Source organism: Prosopis cineraria, unplaced genomic scaffold (genome assembly GCF_029017545.1).
Source record: "Prosopis cineraria cultivar Desert tree isolate PC_DT_omini unplaced genomic scaffold, ASM2901754v1 PC2087, whole genome shotgun sequence".
Classification (NCBI taxonomy): Eukaryota; Viridiplantae; Streptophyta; class Magnoliopsida; order Fabales; family Fabaceae; genus Prosopis; species Prosopis cineraria.
In genome coordinates, this window is record NW_026557412.1 from 1 (window position 1) to 18,460 (window position 18,460).

At 32.2% G+C, this 18,460-nt stretch overlaps 1 protein-coding gene across 1 annotated transcript; it reads right to left on the minus strand.

Annotated features, from left to right (window-relative positions):
• Window positions 1-11,547: 11,547 nt before the first annotated feature.
• On the minus strand, window positions 11,548-18,182 carry LOC129301390 (protein PGR-like). Its single transcript, XM_054939949.1, has 5 exons — window positions 17,857-18,182; window positions 17,623-17,736; window positions 12,374-12,596; window positions 12,027-12,275; window positions 11,548-11,922 (listed from the first exon to the last, which is right to left on the minus strand). Exons 1-5 carry the CDS (start codon window positions 18,012-18,014, stop codon window positions 11,791-11,793), a joined length of 876 nt encoding a protein of 291 aa, XP_054795924.1. The 5' UTR covers window positions 18,015-18,182; the 3' UTR covers window positions 11,548-11,790.
• Window positions 18,183-18,460: the final 278 nt, after the last annotated feature.

Here is an 18,460-nt window from a genome sequence, read left to right on the forward strand (position 1 = left end):
AATCTTAATCTGACCGTTGGATTTTTCTAAAATTTGGGTCACAAGTAAAACCTTTTAAAGCTTCGTGTGGGCTTTGGAATCACATCAATCGGATTTCAGACGGAGAAATGTGGTACTCTGGAATTTAGTCTGGAGGAGCTGTCATGACAGCAAAAGTTCTGTCATGACAGCAATAATTGATAATGTTGCAACATGCACGAAATTCAATTCGTCTGTTGGATCTTTCCAAAATTTGGTATGCTAATAGTACTATTTAAAAAGTGACATGTGGGCTTTGGAATTACTCTGATCGGAGGTCGGATGATGAAATGGTGCCCTCAGAATTTAGTCCGAAGGTGCTGTCATGACAGCAAAATTAGCCAATCTTTTAACATGTCTAATTTTTAAAATCACTTCGATCGGAGGTCGAATGACAGAACGGCGCCTCCCAAAAGTTGGCTTAGGGCTGTCAATGACAGCATTAAATTGCTGTCATGACAGCATCTTTTTATTCCACTTTCATCTAGCTTGCTTCCGTGCACTATAGGTAGAACCTATAATTTTTTTTTTTTAAGGTTTTAAATGATTTATTTCTTAAGTTGGTTAGAGGATCAACTCCTTAACCATACTTAGTTTATTTAAATTATGTGATTTTTGGATAATACTCGGGGCAAGTGTTACATAACTATTTTAAAAAATGAGTAGAGTATTGATTTGTAAAATATCATGCTTTTAAAGTAAGTGGTAAGGTTCATTATATTAGTTTAGAAAGTGGTTTATGCATGGTCAAGTGGAGATATTTAGTGAAATGTGGCACATTAGAAGGTAGGAGGTCACCCTAGTGGAGTTAGTGGAGATTAAGTCTATATGATTGTTAGCAGCACCTCGGGACACTAGGTGCAACTTATATTCTCCTCAGTGCCTAAAAAAGGGTGCAGTGTTGGGAGACTTACTCTCTTTAGTACCCAAAAGTGTGCGGAGTTAGAGACTATGCTCCTTGGTATCCGTAGGATGCGATATTAAAGTAATGAGACCTTAATTACTTGTAATAGGAGGAATCAGTAGTCTAGAAGTGGTTTAGGACACCTTGGCCAAGTAGTCCTATCATAGATGGTGAGCTTGGGACCATACATATAGTTTGGTTCATGAAATAGCTTACTAGTTCAGTTGGGAGTATTGGAGGACTGGATGATTAGTGATCATGCATTCAAATTATCATGATTGTATATGGTGTATTTATTATGCTTATTTTAAAGCTAGTTTATAACTTGATATGTTATCGATAGTGTAGATTATCTTAGTTACTAAGATTTTTATCTCACACCCCATGGTTATTATTTTATAGGTTCTACTGTCGAGTTTCAGCAAGGAAAGAAATCAGGCAAGGATTAGCTATTTTAGCTCCACTTGTACTTGTAATGCTCGATTTTATTTTCAATTGTGTACGTAAACTTACATGGATGATAACATGAGTTGCCAACTAGGATTGCATATCATTTTGATTGATTGCACTTGTATTATATTATGTTATTTTGTATTTTAGCCCATATATCTATATGATGTGAATATGTGGTGATTTCTGTGATGATGGGCTAAAATACTAATACAAGTGTAAGGAATGTTGTATACATGTGGTGAGAGTGTGTATGTAATGTATTATGTGCTAATAGAGGCCAAATGGGTGTATTGATTTTGTGTTTTGGCCATATTGGGGTGAAATTGGCATTAAGGCTAAATTTTATGTTTGGTATGTTTTTGTGTGTTTAAATACTCAATTAGGTGTATTTGGGTCTATTGACTTGGTTCACACAGGCACACCTCACCAAATGAGTTAATGGTATAAGTTTTGAATTTTTGGTATTTAGATGCCTGAAAATCATTTTAAAAACTAACTTTTACATTTGAGTATCTAAAATTCTCATGCGGTGTCAAATCGTAACAAAATTTATATCATTAGTTAGCTTATTGAATAGCTTTGCGTGGCGTTTGAATCACTTCAATTGGACATCGAATGCGAAAATGGTGTACGTTTGAAGTTCATCTTGAAAAAGCTATCATGACAAGGACACATGCGCTGCGACGTACAGTACAGTGGCTAAATTGGCCTCTCTGTGCCACATGTTGCAGTGCATGGACCATGAGCCACAACACATGTACCAAAATACTCAAAAATGATATTTTTGGCCTTGTTTTCAAGTGGTTTGCTTCCCAAAACTTTTTTTTGCTTCCAATATCTTTATAAATCATTAAGTTTGAGCTCAAACTACCTATTTGAAAGGTTTTTATGAGATCTCAAATATTTCAAATTAAGTCTAAGGATTATTAGCTTTATCTCTTGTGTATTTTACTGTGAACTTAAGAGTAATCTATAACTCCTAATTATGATTATTTGTTGTGATTATGTGGTGAATTTTAGTAATGTCAAGGCGAACATTACATATTGACTCTTTGGGGGGTGTTATATGAATAGATATGAGAAGAAGAAAAATAAAGTCCTAAAGTAGAGCGTGTGAGTATAGTGAGGATTTTCTTTACTGTGCCATGCGTCGTGGTGAAGAATGGATGCGTCACGGCACATGGTACAAAACTTTATAAAGTGGGACATGTCTGCTCATGAAAATCAGAAAGAGAGGTAAAGAAAGAGAGCGTGAGGGTGGAGAAGGAGTAGACCTCTGCTAGGGTAAGTGAAATTGGGACTAGAGCGATGTTTCCGACCTGTTACTCATCGGGTAAGTCTCATACTACTTTAACCTCTATTCTTACCCTGTTTTCTCTTAGTTTTAACTAGTGAGAAATTGAATTCAGAAGTTTCAAAGAGTTAATTTCTTACTTTATAATAATAGAAATATTTTTCGAAACTAAACTAGTACTTTATGACCGGTTTGAGTCAGAATGATAAAGCTTTGAAGTTATAGGCACAATTTGCCCTAATCTAGAGAGAGTAATGAGAGAGAAGGTGGTTGTGAGGAAGATAGTGGTTGTAGTGAGTGATAGTTAAGCATTATGTGTGTGAGCAAATGTGAATTGTGGAAGTGATAGTGATTAGATGCTAGATTACTATATTTGGCACTTTTAATCAATAGAGTAATTGATTTTGGTTGCCAATTGGGTGTAGATTTTAGCTTGTGACAAGTTGAATAGCGAAGGACATTCAAATAGGGTTGTGGAACATAGGTAACGTTTTATATTGAAAGAAGGGTTGAGGTAACCATATAGTTTATTATGTATATTAACTATTATAACTATATAAAGTAATTGTATAATAGTAGTTTAGTTAGTTTTTATGTATGATTTGGTATTGAAAACAAGTTTAACATGAAATGAATTTATGAAAAGAAGTTTAAAGATTTCTAGCTTTGAATATATATATATATATATATATTTGTATGTTATGAGTAAAAGTACATGGTGTGCAAATGTGAAAAACTAGTGAATTGTGAAAAAGCATGATCATTGGGGTGGAAGTTCACCCAGGATATGTGGGGATGTGTGTGTGTGGAAATATGCAAGTGAAAAATTCATATATTGGGCTAGCACCATGGGATATCCGATGCAACATTATATGGGCTATTACCATGGGCAATCTGGTGCAGCATACTATGGAACTGTTACTATAGGACATCTAAGTAGCCTAACAACTGCCTAGTGCCCGTTAGAGTGCAGTTAGGAGTCAACGACACCTCTATCACAAGTGTGTGAAGAGGGAAACTATAGTTTATAGGTGGGTTAGATTACCTTTAGCCGAGTGTTTTCTACCACTAAAAGTGTGCTTGGCTAAATAAGTGATTGATCCAGTAGAGCCTATGGTTTCGTGTCGAAAAGCATTAGAGGTTCGGTGGCTAGATGATCATGTTAGTATATATTTATGTGGAAATATTTTAAAAAGATGAAATTTTTTCATACTTTGTTATATATCTGATATTTCCCTAGTTTTGTTATTTTGGCATGGTTATTTGTGATAATAGACATTTAACAAACTATATTGGTTACTGAAGTTTTTATCTCACTCATAGTTATTTATATTTTTCAGGTTCTGTCACTAGTGGTTCAAAGGAGAAAGACATTGGTTGAGTTGGGATCTCTCATTAAAACCTTTGTAAGAATTTGGTGTAATAAACTTGTTTGTTGTTAGTTATGAACTTGTGTATAAGTTGCATAGAAATTAGTACATGTGTATAAAGTTATGATTGTGGTATGTGTGGTGATTTTGATTAAGTGGGCTAGTGGATGAATGTGAATATAGGGTGCACTTGAAGTGTATGTAAAAAATATATGGCCTTATATGAGATTGGAATGAAGAAAGGAAAATTGCTCAAATTATGTGATATGGGAAGTTTACAAGTTAAATGTGTGCATGTGTGTTATATTTCCTACATAATTGATCAATCAAGTGTGTATTATCCATTTAGATATTGTCAAGCCCCTAATGACATATGGTTTCGAATTGAGATGCTCGAGTGGCAAATTTTGACTTAAAACGGTCAAAATGCACTTAGGTGTTCAACTTTTAAATAGAATATTAGATTTAAATGAAACTAATGTCATTAGTTAGATTATGAAATGGACTACGTGTGGTGCTTGAACCAACCCAATCGAATATTGGATGCGAAAACAGTGCACATTCAAAGTTCGCACCAAAATCTACAATATAACAGCAAATTCAAGCGTGTGCACCATGGCATATGTATCCACATACCACGGCACATGTGGCATGAGCCACGGTGCACTGTTCTAGTTTTAAGCTGATTATGTTGAAGTGCACATCTTTTCTTGTGAATTTGAAAATGCTTCCGCTGTGTATTATTTTATTATTAAGATTTATTATTATATATATGATTTTGGAAATATTTTCCTAGGATCCCAATGCTTTTAAGTTAATTATTTTGATTGTAGTTATGGGGAGGATCATATTAGTCAATGAGGGCATTACACTATACAACATGCTGCGACATATATGGCATATGCCACGGTATATGGCCATTTTTCAAAAATGTTGTTTTGTTTTCATTTTCACTTTATATGCCGCATATGCAACCTAAGGGCTTTTGTTGAGCTATAATATAGATTTTTAAAGGATTTTTTTTATTTTAAAAAGGTTTTGGGATCTCAAACTTTTAAAAGTATTTATTTTCATTATTTTGAATACTTATTATTTTGATTTTAAGAGAGGTTTGTGGGACCTCTAACTAAGTTGCATGAACTGAGTGTGATAAATTGGTAATGTCAAGTGGACATTAAACTCATAATAATGAATGTATTAGCAAAAGGTTATTAGAAATGAATACATATAGTTGGCTTAATAACTTATCTTCTAGTCTGCTTCATAAATGAGTCTTATTTATAGTTGATCCTTCAAATAAATCTCTTAGACTCATAAATTAGCCATTACAGACTTCATCTTTATTACTTTGAGTTTTCCATAGTTTGAGGTGTAGTGCCCATAGATATTATAGACTAACACACCAATTCACACTTGGGTTTAAATATTGAAAACCATAAGAAATAGGGATCCCACATAAAGTCTTTAAAAAAACTTCCTTGTGGATTAAATGTTCTATTTATACATAGTAAAAGCTTAAAGATCTCATATACCAAGTATAAGAAGAAAACAAAAGTGAAACAAAAATTTTAAGCTATATTAGGCTATATGCTGTAACATGTGGCACATGCACTATGGCATGTAGTATAGAATCACATGTTCTCATTTTGTGACATGCACACCATGCATTGCTGTCAAATAACACATCTAATACAAACTTTTGATATGCACCATTTCTACATTCAATGTTCAATTGGGATGGTTTAAGCACCCACAAGGAGCCTATTTCAAAATCTAGCTAGTGACATTGGTTTCGTTTAAATTCAATACTTTATTTAGAAATTGGATACCCAAAAGCAAAATGATTGTTTTAAGTCATTTTCACTCACCCAAGTACCTTAATTTCAAACCAAGTGTCATTGGCCATTTACGGGGCCTTGAACACGTCTAATAGAACACTTAACACCTGATTGGCCAATTATATAAATAATAACACATATACACATACAAGTTTAGCCTCTAAAGTTCCCTTAAACACACATTAGGGAAAAAGCACACTTTTACACATTTTGACCAAACTTCACACACTTCCATGCTAAACATATATATATATATATATATATAAAACATACTAGCCCTCATTACAAAATTCACCACAAACACATGTATGTGCTATAGGGCTAGGCTATAGAAATAGACATAAACATATTAACACCTTTACATGCATATAGTCTTATAGCAACTTATATACCATGCATTATTTACATAAAGAAGTTCATTACACCAACCCTAATGGTCTAATAGGACATTATGTAAAAACGGTAACGTCATATGAGATAAAAATCTCAGTAATAAAGATAATTCATCAAAAAAAGATTAACTCTAAATAAGTAAACAAAACCATTTCATTTTCAAAATCTATAAACTCATACACATATAAACATGTATATAAATATTTATAATGACTTTCACAAAATTAATGACACACTTGCATGATCATCTATCTACTGAACCTCTAAGCTTCCTGACTAAACTCATAAACTCCATGGAACCAATCACATATTAGTCTGAGTATACCTTTAGTAGTAGAAACACTCGGTCAAGGTATTCTAACTCACTTTCAAACTAGGGATTCCCCCTTTCACACACACACACACACACACACACATGATAAGGGTGTTATTGACTCCTAACCGCATTCTTTCGAGTACTAGGGAGTTACCATACTACCCAAATGTCTTATGGTAACAATCCCAAATATAATGTTACACTGGATGTCCCATAGTGCCAGCCCAATCATGTGAATTTTTGACACACACACACATATCTCCACACACTCAGGGTGAACTCCCACCCTCTAATATGATCATGTTGCTTTATACACAAGTAATCGCATCCACACATATTTTTACAATGACTCTTTTATGAAACCCTTTTAAAAAAACATTTCAGTTCATAATCAAATCCTTTTTATGCTAAAACTCATTTAAAACATGAAACTCTAAACAAAACAACAATTTCAATCATAAATCATACTAGCATTCACTTATAAATAGTAAATTAATTAATGGGCACAATAAATTATCTGACTACCTCAACCCTTTTATACTTAGAAAGGTTACCTATGGAACTAATCTTTTTTGAACTCCTTTCTCGCCGAACAACATGCAAACTATGCCAATCTACACAACTAACACTATTAGTTATCAATTTGATCAAAAGTACTAATTGTCACAATCAATCACTCAAACACTCTCATTTACCCATTACATGTTCTTATCGCCCTATCACATATTCCTATCACTTCTATCTACTCTAACATACTCCTTACCACTATTTCACCCTTTCTAACTTATCAATTTAAACTAAGTTAAGCTTATATATTCATAGCTTAGCCATTAACTTTCAAATTAGTCGTAAAAACTTAATTCAACTCCGAAGATTCTTTTTATTATAGAAGGGTAAATAAACAACCCCTTAAAACTCCTTGATTCAATTTCTCTATAACTTAAATTAAGAGAAATAGTGTAAAATCAGAGCTTAAGGTGGTACAAAACTTACCTAACAAGCGACTAGTTGAAAATATCTCCTGAGGCTTTAAACTTTCTTGCTGTAGCTAAACACTTCTCCTTCTACTCTCCTTCACGTTTCTTTTCCTTTCTTTCCTTCTCTTCCATGAGCTGAGTCACATCCTTGTTAATCAGATTTCTGTGCTATGTGCCACGGCATGTGACACGTGAGGAAAATTTCACCATACTTGCATGGTTCACGCTGGAATGTTGATCTTTCACCCGATCCTATACATCCAACAATTCAAAGAGTCAGAACCTCAAATTGCCATCCAAAATCTTAATTATCTAATTAATCCACTAAATGACTAATTTATCCTTTAATTAGTAATTAGTTTCTCAGATTAAAATTCCAAGATGTTACATGAGGCAATAAAATAGTGCTTTCTGATGGGTTTATGTGTTGTTGGTACCTCAAGGAAAATAATGGCTATATGAATTAAATGCTTTAACAAAAAGTAGAAAGGATTGATACTAGAAGGATAAACTTGATGCTAGTATGAGAAAAGATCAAGATATGATAGCATGTTAAATTAAACCTATGTTTGTGTTAGAAGTATTTTATAAAGGTAGGATAAAGATTACAATAGAAAGGAACTAAAAGAAATGATGTTTGAATGAGATATGAGTTAAGAAAGGATGCTTTGTTCTGTATATGAAAAACAAAGTAAAAATCTTCAAGTTGATACCGGTAGGAAGTGTTTGGTACCGATATGAATATGGATGTATGACTATGAGAGAGAATGACACTCATACAAGTATTAAGTAACTTCTACCGAAGTAAACATTGTAAAAGACGATGTTTGGATACATTTCATTCGTGTATAAAGAAGTTTCATGGGGGTATGGAACTTCATACGGGTATAAAGCACATTGGTACTAGTATGAAACAAGAATTAAAATGATTAAGATACATATCGATATGAAGTAGAAAATAAGGGTATCAAGCTGTTGATACCAATATGAAAACAATGATACTAATATGAAACTCTTGAATGGACAAAAGACTTTTCATTGTAATATGACCTTGGAGATAGGCGTATAAGACCCTTGATACTAGTATGAACCAATACATGCTGGTCTGAATAAAAAAACACTCAGCATTAAAATTTTAATGTTTTTCAAGCACAAAATGATCTTGTTCAAAATGAACTGAGATAAATCAAATACTTATCGCAAGGCTTCTATGAGAAAAAGATGAGAATGAAAGGATATAGTTAGGATAAGAGTTAGAGATTAAACTTACAGTTCTAAGTTTCTTAAGTTTTCAAATACACATAATCATCTACAAACTAAACACTTTTTTATTTTATAATTATCAAAATCAGGATTCAACAAATCTGGTTAAAACCAAGTCTTGGAATCAAACATTTGAATATGAGAGATTGAGAGAATCAAGATGGAATCAAAACGCCTATTGAAGATTATATTGGAATTAGGATTTTGAATGCACAAAGTTTAGAAAACTTCAGAAGAGAGTTTCGAAAATTATAAGAGAATTTCAAAATTGAGGAAGGCAACCATGAAAAACACGAAATTGGTTGAGTTAAGCCTTCAAACATTTTATTTTTAATCTTTTAGGGTAACTTAATCCTATTAAACACAAATAAAAAATAAAAAACTTCTCTAAATTTATCATAATCAAAACTAGAGAATATATTTTTACATTTTTTATATAAAAATTTAGGAGAGTTGATTTTGAAAAATTATCATAATGTAAAAGTAAGTTTCATAAACATATAGTAGTTTCATCAATCCTTATAAATATAAGCCCTAAACTCTCTGTGTTGCAGCGAAATTCAAACTTAAACTTTATTACTATGTGAACTGAACTCACACTAATTGAACTAACCTTCATGATTAGCTTTGGTTTGTTTGTTATTTGTACATGTATGGCGCTGCTTTTTCTTTTTTTTTTTTTTAAATACCTTTTTATCAAAAAAAAAAATTAAGCAACTTGAGTGGCGGGAGCTCATCAAGGTTATGACATTATTTCTAAATTCAACAAACACTTACAATACTTACAAATCATCTATCAATAAAATTTCATATCGATAGTGAAATTTAAATATATAATTTTATAAGTTACTTCCTCTATGCTTATGTATAAAATATTTTTAACTGAATCCCACATAACAATAAAGATTTGTTATTTAGTTAAACTCATATAAAAACATAATAATTTTTTAATTTTACCTCTAATACTATCATAATTAATATCATGATCGTGATAGAAAAATATATAATTAATGATTTATTTTATTTTTCAAGACAAAGATCAATTTGTCTAATTATTTAAAAATATCATTGACAACTCTTATATTTAAAGACAAAATAAATTTTTAAAAAATATTTTATATATAAGAAAGGAGGAAATATAAGTTAAATCTTTATCAACTAAATCAACATTCATATATTAGTATTGCTTTTAAGCATTTTTTTTTTGAAGCAAAAGCTTTTAAAACATATTAAAAGATAAAAGTAGTGATATTGCTGTTACTATTGTTTTCCCATCGTCTTCGATGATTAATGTCATTGCTGCTGCCAAATAATTACGAAAGTTAATTTCCTCGTGTAATTATTGCTTTGTCCTCGCTTTATGGTTTCCTGTCATCAAATCATCATTGCGTGTGTCATCTACTTTCACTCTTTTGCGTTTGGATTGCCGTAGACTTTCCGCATTATATTACGTCGTTGTTCTTTCTTTTTTCTTTTCTTTTTTCTTTAAAATTAAAAATCAATTACAGTAAATAAAAAAGCAGGACATATATTACTCCAATTTAAAAATATAAAATATTTTTAATCAAACATCACCTCTTAATAAAATATTTTTTATTTTTAAATTAATACTATCTTTTTATATTTATTTTTATATAATAAAATATTTAAATTTAAAATAAATAAAAAATAATTATTTAATAAAGACATTTTTTTAAAAAAAATGTAATAATTATAGCTTGAAATATTAAAAACACTTTATATTTTTTATTATTTTAAATATTTTTCTTCATAGTTTTCCCTCCCTTTAAGGTTCTATATGAAACATCCTACCGTCTAACTTACAACACTAAGGTGGTCTTTTTTAATTAAATTAAGATAAATTAATCTTTTATATATTATTTATTCAATAACAAATTTTTATTATTAATATTATTAATAATTTAAAGAAAGAATGACAATTAGATTTCAAAAAAATAAATTAATGACAGTTGAATCTCCAATAAATTTTTTTAAAAATAAATTGAAAATATCAATCCAAATTATTACAGATTTAAGAGTTTTAATTGCATATAAATATTTAAATAATAAATATTACAATTAGATTATAACATAAATGTTTATGTGTAACTATTTAAATTGACATTTATAATTCATTTTGTAAAAATTAACTTATTCTTTTGGGACCTAACTTTCACTCTTCCTAATTTAAAATCCACTTTTTATTTAATTGGATAAAAGTGCATTAAACATATAAGGCTAAATATCTAAATCTTACCTTATAGGATTTAACATAAAGCAAAACATAAACAGTCAAGGTAAATTTAAATAAGCAAAAAAACTAATAGCCATTTGGCTCATGTAATGTCCAACTCATCATAATGTACCAACTCAACAACAAAATTAGACAAAATTAGAAAGATAATTATAATTTAAATGTTAAATTAAATATATATAGCATGAATGACCGAAAATTTTAAAATAGTTTTTAAAGATGTTAGACATAATTAACTTCAAAACCTGAATAATAATTTCTGCATAGTTTAAATTTTGCCATGAAATCTGTTGAAGACTTTGTTAAATGATTGATTAACACACCAAGCTAACCAAAGGGTAAGTGGTAAAAATAGTCAAACTATAAATTTGTTTCAAAACTACAAACTTATCCAATGTAGTCAAACCGCATTGGAGCCGCAGATAATAAGCGTATCAAAAAGACATTACATTATCTGAGGCAAGAGAAACTGTGAAAAAGTGTCAAATGAGTACTTTAGTCTTCGCAGTCAAACTCATCAGGATGAGATCAACATAATTTCAAAACTAAAACAACCTTTCAAGTGCAAGGTTCCTACTTTCAATCCATCTTAGGATTGAGAGGGCCAACAACAAAATTAAAGCGGGGAAGCACATGAATTTTGGGATTTGTTATAAACAACTACTTGCCAGATATATGATTGAATACTAGCCCAATACGTACCAATGAGTTCAGAAGGTGTACAAACAAACAATCGAAGTTAAAATTGAGGTCAACAGTATGGAGACAAGGTTCACCGCATTATTGTCAAGAATACTGAGACCAGAGATCTTTTTAACTGTTGGTCCTCGCTTTCCAACAACCTGCGAATGAAGTAGAAAATTTTTCACATAACAAATCTATAACATCTAACCGAAGATAGGACGAGTGCTCTAAGCTAACTTGCTCCGGACAAAACTAATTTTACCTTATTGCGAACAGTGCAGAATCCACTGAATTGCAATGTTGCACCCAATAGGGAGTCAATTACACTTCCACCAAGGCCTGCCAGGGAGGAGATAGGTATGACCAGTAGTTGCTTAAGGGCCACATCAGAATCACATCTGACTGTTAGAAGTCCCAGAAGAACGAACGACAGTCCAATGACAATCCCTGCAGCTGCAGCTGCTAGAAGTCCTGCTTTTGTCACACCACCATTTGTACCTCTCCGAACAGGCTAATAATCATGCATTTGTATTAAAATTAAACAAGAAGCCAAATAAAAGTATATAGAGAAATTAATGCATGTACAGTTGCAGCCAAGAGATTCTACACCTTAAAGGTTGTGATTAGGCGAGGTTGATCCTTACTTAGAATTCCAAGCTCAGAAGACCAAGTGTCTCCATTGCAGCAGGAATAATGGCCTATGATGCCACCAATAAGAGAGGTGATCAGAGCAGAGTCTCTAGAATTTAAGCATTTATCTTGCCCTTCTGTCAATTTCCATACAATTATGACCAAAACTGTGGCAATGCCACTATTTGATATAACTTGTATCCTGAAAAACAGAAGCAGAAGAAAATTGTCAGGGAGTAGCGTCATACGCCTTGTATTTGATAGCAGATATGCATGGAGTTAGTTGCAGGCTACAGGGTTCTTGAGCTCGGTCAGATAGTAAATAAATAGTAGCACCAACTATAATTTACTTCTGTATATTTTTACGTTTGTGAAAGTAGCAGTGACCACAATATATAGAATGAATTCCTTTTATGAATTTCAAATACCATAAATTTAAAAAGTAAATAAAAGTGGTTAAAGAGATTTCCTGCAAAACCACAAGGCCCAAAACAAATTTTATGTAATCAAGTTGAGCCACCCATTAGTACGCTCAAATCTGTTCGCTCAAAAAACACCAAGCCCAAATTCAAGCCAAAACTTAAATAAAAAATTCAAACATAATTGTAAATATGTTGTATGTATCTTTGCACATGTATAAATTAAACTCCTAAAAAATTAAGAACTATCTCATTTGTGTTGTCAATGTTTGCTGTCACGACCACAGTGTGGAAAGATGTAACCAGAAGCCCATATGCAATAAACCCTTGAAGACAGGGAGACATCCCTCCAGCTCTACTTTGGTGCCTGCTATATACACTATAAAAATGGCAGATATGGCGTCCACCACAGCAAGGAATGGCAAATTTTCTCATTGGCTATCGTTTCTTCCTGCCACAGCCAAAGGGATAATGATTTAATAAGGAAATGTGGCTTTTGGTACGTGTTGTCGAAAGATCTTGTGAGAAAAAAACCTGTACTCTCTGTCATTCCTTGACCATTTTGCTCCAACTTGGCCTCTCAGCACATGGAATGCCATTGAGTCCCCTTGAAAGCATTAAGCAAATTCCAAATGTCCTCAGCCGGATCAATTGTCTGTACTTTTCACATTCTCATCTTTTTTATTGCCTAGTCCAGCTCTTGCTTCTATGTCTCAAAGTTTTCAGCTTCCATTGAAATAGACTTCATTTGATTTTGTTTCAGTTTTATATATTTGTATGTGTACTTCATGTATGATTTTTAATTTATTCAAATGGCCATCAATAGTGAGCACTGTGACCCAGGGATCAAAAGTCTCAAACTTAGCTTGTTTAACTAAATAAGCTGATTATTTGGTTGAAAGCCATTAACTCCATTTATGATTATAGCCGGTCCTAAACTCAGTAAAAGAGGAAAGTTGTGTTAGGCCTTCAATAGCTAACGTAAAACTTTGTTGAATCTCACATAGACATGAACAATAGATGCTTTCGTGCCAATACTAGGTCATTGCCAGTAAGTAACATGTTGCATGGCTTGAATGCAGTAACATGAGTTAAAGCCATTGCATTGGCCCTCTAATATAGTGTTAAATGAGCAAAGGCTATCATGTTATTCCGAACAAGAGCGGCTAAAGAAGTTAATCCATATGAGTAAGATTAGGTTCAATACTTGGAATGTTGAGACCTTGAATTGTAAATCTTTGAAGGTGGTAAGAGTTATGATTCATAAAAAAATTAATGTTTTGTGTCTACAAGAAACTAAATGGCCTAGTAAACAAGCTAAGGATGTTTAAGGTTTCAAACTTTAATATACAAGGAAAGTAAGCACATAGAATGAGGTGGGTATCATTGTTGATAAAAAATAGAAGAAAAACATGGTAGAAGTTAACAAAATTGGGAACAAAATTATTCCCTTAAAAATTGTAGTTGGATATGAGACTATTAATATTATTAGCACACATGCACCTCAACCCGAGACAAAAGCCAATCTTAAGAAATTGTTTTGGGAAGACTTGGAGGGGTTAATTCAATGCATACCACAAAATAAAAAGGTCTTTATTGGAGAAGACTTTAATGGTCATGTTAGAAGGGAAGCAAATAACTATACAAGGGTGCATGGAGGTTTTGGTTTTGAGGAGCTAAACCATGAAGGACAATCTATTCTTGATTTCTCATTCGCATATGATTTCAAAATTGTTAACACTTGTTTAAAGAAGAGGGACAAACATCTTATCACTTACAAAAATGGAGCCTTAAGGTTACAAATTAATTTCCTTTTAGTAAGGAACATGAATAGAACACTCTATAAAAATTGTAAGGGGATTCCTGAGGATGGCGTAACAACACAACACAAGGTCATTGTCCTTGATGTGCATATCACGAGTAAAAATCAAAAACACTAACAAGTGATAATTCTAAAAATTAGATGGTGGTAATAAAAAGGTGAGAGGGAAATTTTCAAGCGAAATCTTTTAGTCGAACAAATCTAGGAGTCCCAAGGAAATACTAGCATTTTGGGGAAGGATATGACTAAGAAGGTAAGAAAGATTGTTAAAGAAGTTTTGAAAGAATCAAAATATTTTGGTCTAATAGATAAGGAATCTTAATAATGGAATGATAATGTACAGTAAAAAGTCAAAAATAAGAATGGGTGTTTTAAAGTCATCCATTTGTACAATAATGATCAAAATTGGAAAAAGCATTGTATGGCTAAGAAAGAAACTAAAAAAGCTATGAGCGAAACTCATTCTAAACTATTTTAAGAGTTTTACAATGGTTTTAGGACAAAGGATGGAAAATAAAAAATTTATAAAATTGCTAAGAGTATGAAAGAAAATTAAGAGATTTGGAACAAACAAGGTGCATAAAAAATGAAGAGGGAAAAGTTTTGGTCATAGATGGTGATATTAAAGACAGATGAGACTTAATTTTTCAAACTTTTTAATGATGAAGGGGGTTCATCTAGTAACTTATAGGATTTAATAACTCATAAAAGAAAACAACAATTATCATTTTATCAAAAGATATGCAATAATGACATAAAGGAAGCTCTAAAGAAAATGAAAAATGATAGAGCTAATGAGCCTAATTGTATCTCTATTGAGGAATGAAAATATTTAGGTAAAGAAAAGGTACAGTGGCTAGCTAAGTTATTTAATGAGATCTTACAGTCCAAGAAAATGCCTAATAATTGGAGGAAAAGCACCTTAATTCCCATTTACAAAAATAAACAAGATATTTAAAATTGTACTAATTACAAAAAGAGTAAACTTATGAGTCATATCATGAAATTGTAGGAAAGAATGATTGAGCATATGTTAAGATTGGAGACTAGCATTTCTGAGAATTAATTTGGCTTCATGCCAAGTATGGTGACTGCAAAAGCTATTTATCTACTAAGGGAATTAATAGAAAAGTATCAATGCAAAGGTAAAAATTTACATATAGTTTTCATTGATTTGAAAAAAGTTTATGATCACGTACCAAAAAACAAAAAAAAAAAATACTTTGCTAACCCTTGGAAAAGATTGGAGTCCAAGTTGCCTATATTAAAGCTATACAAAATATGTGTAAAAGGGTAACAACTAGTATAAAAATGTCAGATAATGAAATAAAGGACTTACCTATAAGGATTGAACTACGTCAGAAATCATCTTTGAATCCTTATTTGTTTGACCTAATCTTAAATATTTTGACTAAGTATAACCAAGAGAAAATCCCCGAATGCATACTTTTTGCGAATGATATAGTTTTTTATTGTGGAAATAAGAGAATAGCTTAACTATAAAGTTAAATTATGGAGAAGAATATTGAAGTCAAAAAGTTTCCATCTTAGTAGGAACAAGAAAGAATATTTTATTGTAATTTTGATAAATGGTCGGTCAGCAATAATTTGAAAATGAAATTGAAAAATTAGATTACACTTTAAGTGAAAATGTTTAGATATTTAGAAGTTATTATTTAACCTAATGGGTTAGTTGATGGGGATGTTGCACATAGAATACAAGCTAGGTGATTTAATTGAAAAAAGGCTAAAGAAATTACTTGTGATTGCAAGGTACCTAATAAATTTGAAGGGAAGTTTTATTAAACTGCTATAAGATCACTTATGTTATATGATAGTGAATGCTAGGCTTTAACAAGACAACAACATAAAATTGGAGTAGTAGAGATGAGAATGTTAAAATAAATGTGTGAGCATAAACACAAAAATAAAATTCAAAATGAACATATACGAAAAAAAAATAGTCATAACATCTATTGAGGGAAAAATGGTTGAAAATCATTTGAGATGATTTAAACATATATAAAGAAGACTGTAAGAGGCACCAATGAGGAAAGTAAAATGAATAATTTTGAATAGAAGAAGGTTAAAGAAAACATTTATGGAAGTTGTTGACTATGATTTATCAATTAACAACTTTCCTAAAAACTTAGTAAATAATAGAGTACAATAACGTCGTACAATCCCTATGATCAACCCTACCTAATGGTATAAAGTTTGTTATTGTTGTGGTTGTGGTAGTATTTGGTTGAAAGCCATTCGTTAGGGGAAACTACATTTTACACCCTAGAACTATGATTTACTCTTTAAATGAATTTTAAAATGTAACAAAGGTACTGCTTGAACTTAAGACAAGAATAACATCAAATGCAGTAGGCCATGTGTTTTATTTTCATTTTCACTATTCTCAGCAGTATTATGTGAAAATTATTGAAGGAAGCAGTTTCGATTTGTTAATTTTAAAAGTAAATTAACATTTTGATTTATGTCCAAAGATTATGATTTTCTTTCTGTTGCCTTTTTTTTTTTTTTTTGGGTGCATTTCGAAGTTCCTGTACCAGTTTTGAAGTTAAAATTTAGGTCAAGGAAAAATATGGCTTCTCCTAATAAATTAGGCCAGCAAGTAGCAACTGAGTTTAAGGTTTAACAACCCCGTGAGACCAAGAGAATAAATTCCCCTGACCCACATGACATTTGTTTTGAAGGCAACTATTCTCCCTATTCACATCTTCCTATAGGCCGCCCCTAATAAATGAATATCGTTATTTATTTTTTTCAAAGAACCCCTAGTAAACGATTTAGTACAAGAGAGTAAAAGATCTTTTCTCAATTTTTCACAAAAAAACATATCTCAGTTTTTGTAATAAGCCATTGCTTGTGAGAGATGTAAAAGTAATGCAGTTGAACTTAAGCAAGAACAATACAGCAACACTACCAATTAACACATTAACACTGAACCGAGAGAGAGAAGACAGAGAACAACACACCAATTCCTTTGTCCGCCTTCTTTGAATTCAGGGTCAACTTTTCGCTTCTTATCTTCTCCCATCTTCGTGAGCTTAGACGAAGTGAAAAAGAACACAAGCAGCATAGCCCCAAATCTTTTTCCAAAAAGAAAAAAGAAAGAAAGAAAGAACGAAAAAGAAGACGTTAAATCTACGCCAGATGAAACCCAAAAAAGCAAAAAGCCACATAAAAAAGTAAAAGAAGTGAAGAAGGACCTGTATCCAATGGAAATGTGAATGGCCATAACGACGAAACCCGAAATCGCCCCAGAAAGGCTGAGAGACTTTCTTTTGTAAGCACGAGTGGCGATCAAGAATGAGAGGAAGATGGCGATTGATGGTTGGAGCCATTTAGTAGATTCCATGTCCTTCATCACTAGCAATTAGCAAAGAAGAAGAATATTGTGAAGGGATTTGGAGCTATGGCGTTGCCAAAGCCTGAAACCCTCGTGACCATCGATTATTGACTAACACAATACTTATCTTTCATTCATTCGCTATGCTGCTGCTGCACCTGCGAGATTTCTCGCGAGTCCCACTCCCCAAAGCCCGGTGCCAAGGTTATATTATCGGGAGAATCACAGGCAAGGCCCTCAGAAATGACAAATTCACACCCAAGGCCCAATTAAATCTGATATTCTACGGGCCTCATTTGTAATTATATTCCTCACTGAAATGACCATATTACCCTCACTTGAAAACACGCAAAATGACTACAGTTCACCCAGTATGGGGTCCATCCCCGACCCCAGCGAATTGACCGAGCTAGCTCAGTCCAGCTGCGACGAGTTCCATAATCTTCGTTCCACCACCACTAATC

Bases quoted from the DNA above. Each gene is read 5' to 3' on its own strand.
- LOC129301390 (XM_054939949.1), bottom strand. From the start codon at position 18,014: ATGAAGGACATGGAATCTACTAAATGGCTCCAACCATCAATCGCCATC. The intron at 17,737-17,856 runs GTCCTTCTTCAC...TTTTGGAAAAAG, and splicing joins CACATTTCCATTGGATACAG to ATTTGGGGCTATGCTGCTTG. The intron at 11,923-12,026 runs GTAAAATTAGTT...CTTCATTCGCAG, and splicing joins TCTGCACTGTTCGCAATAAG to GTTGTTGGAAAGCGAGGACC.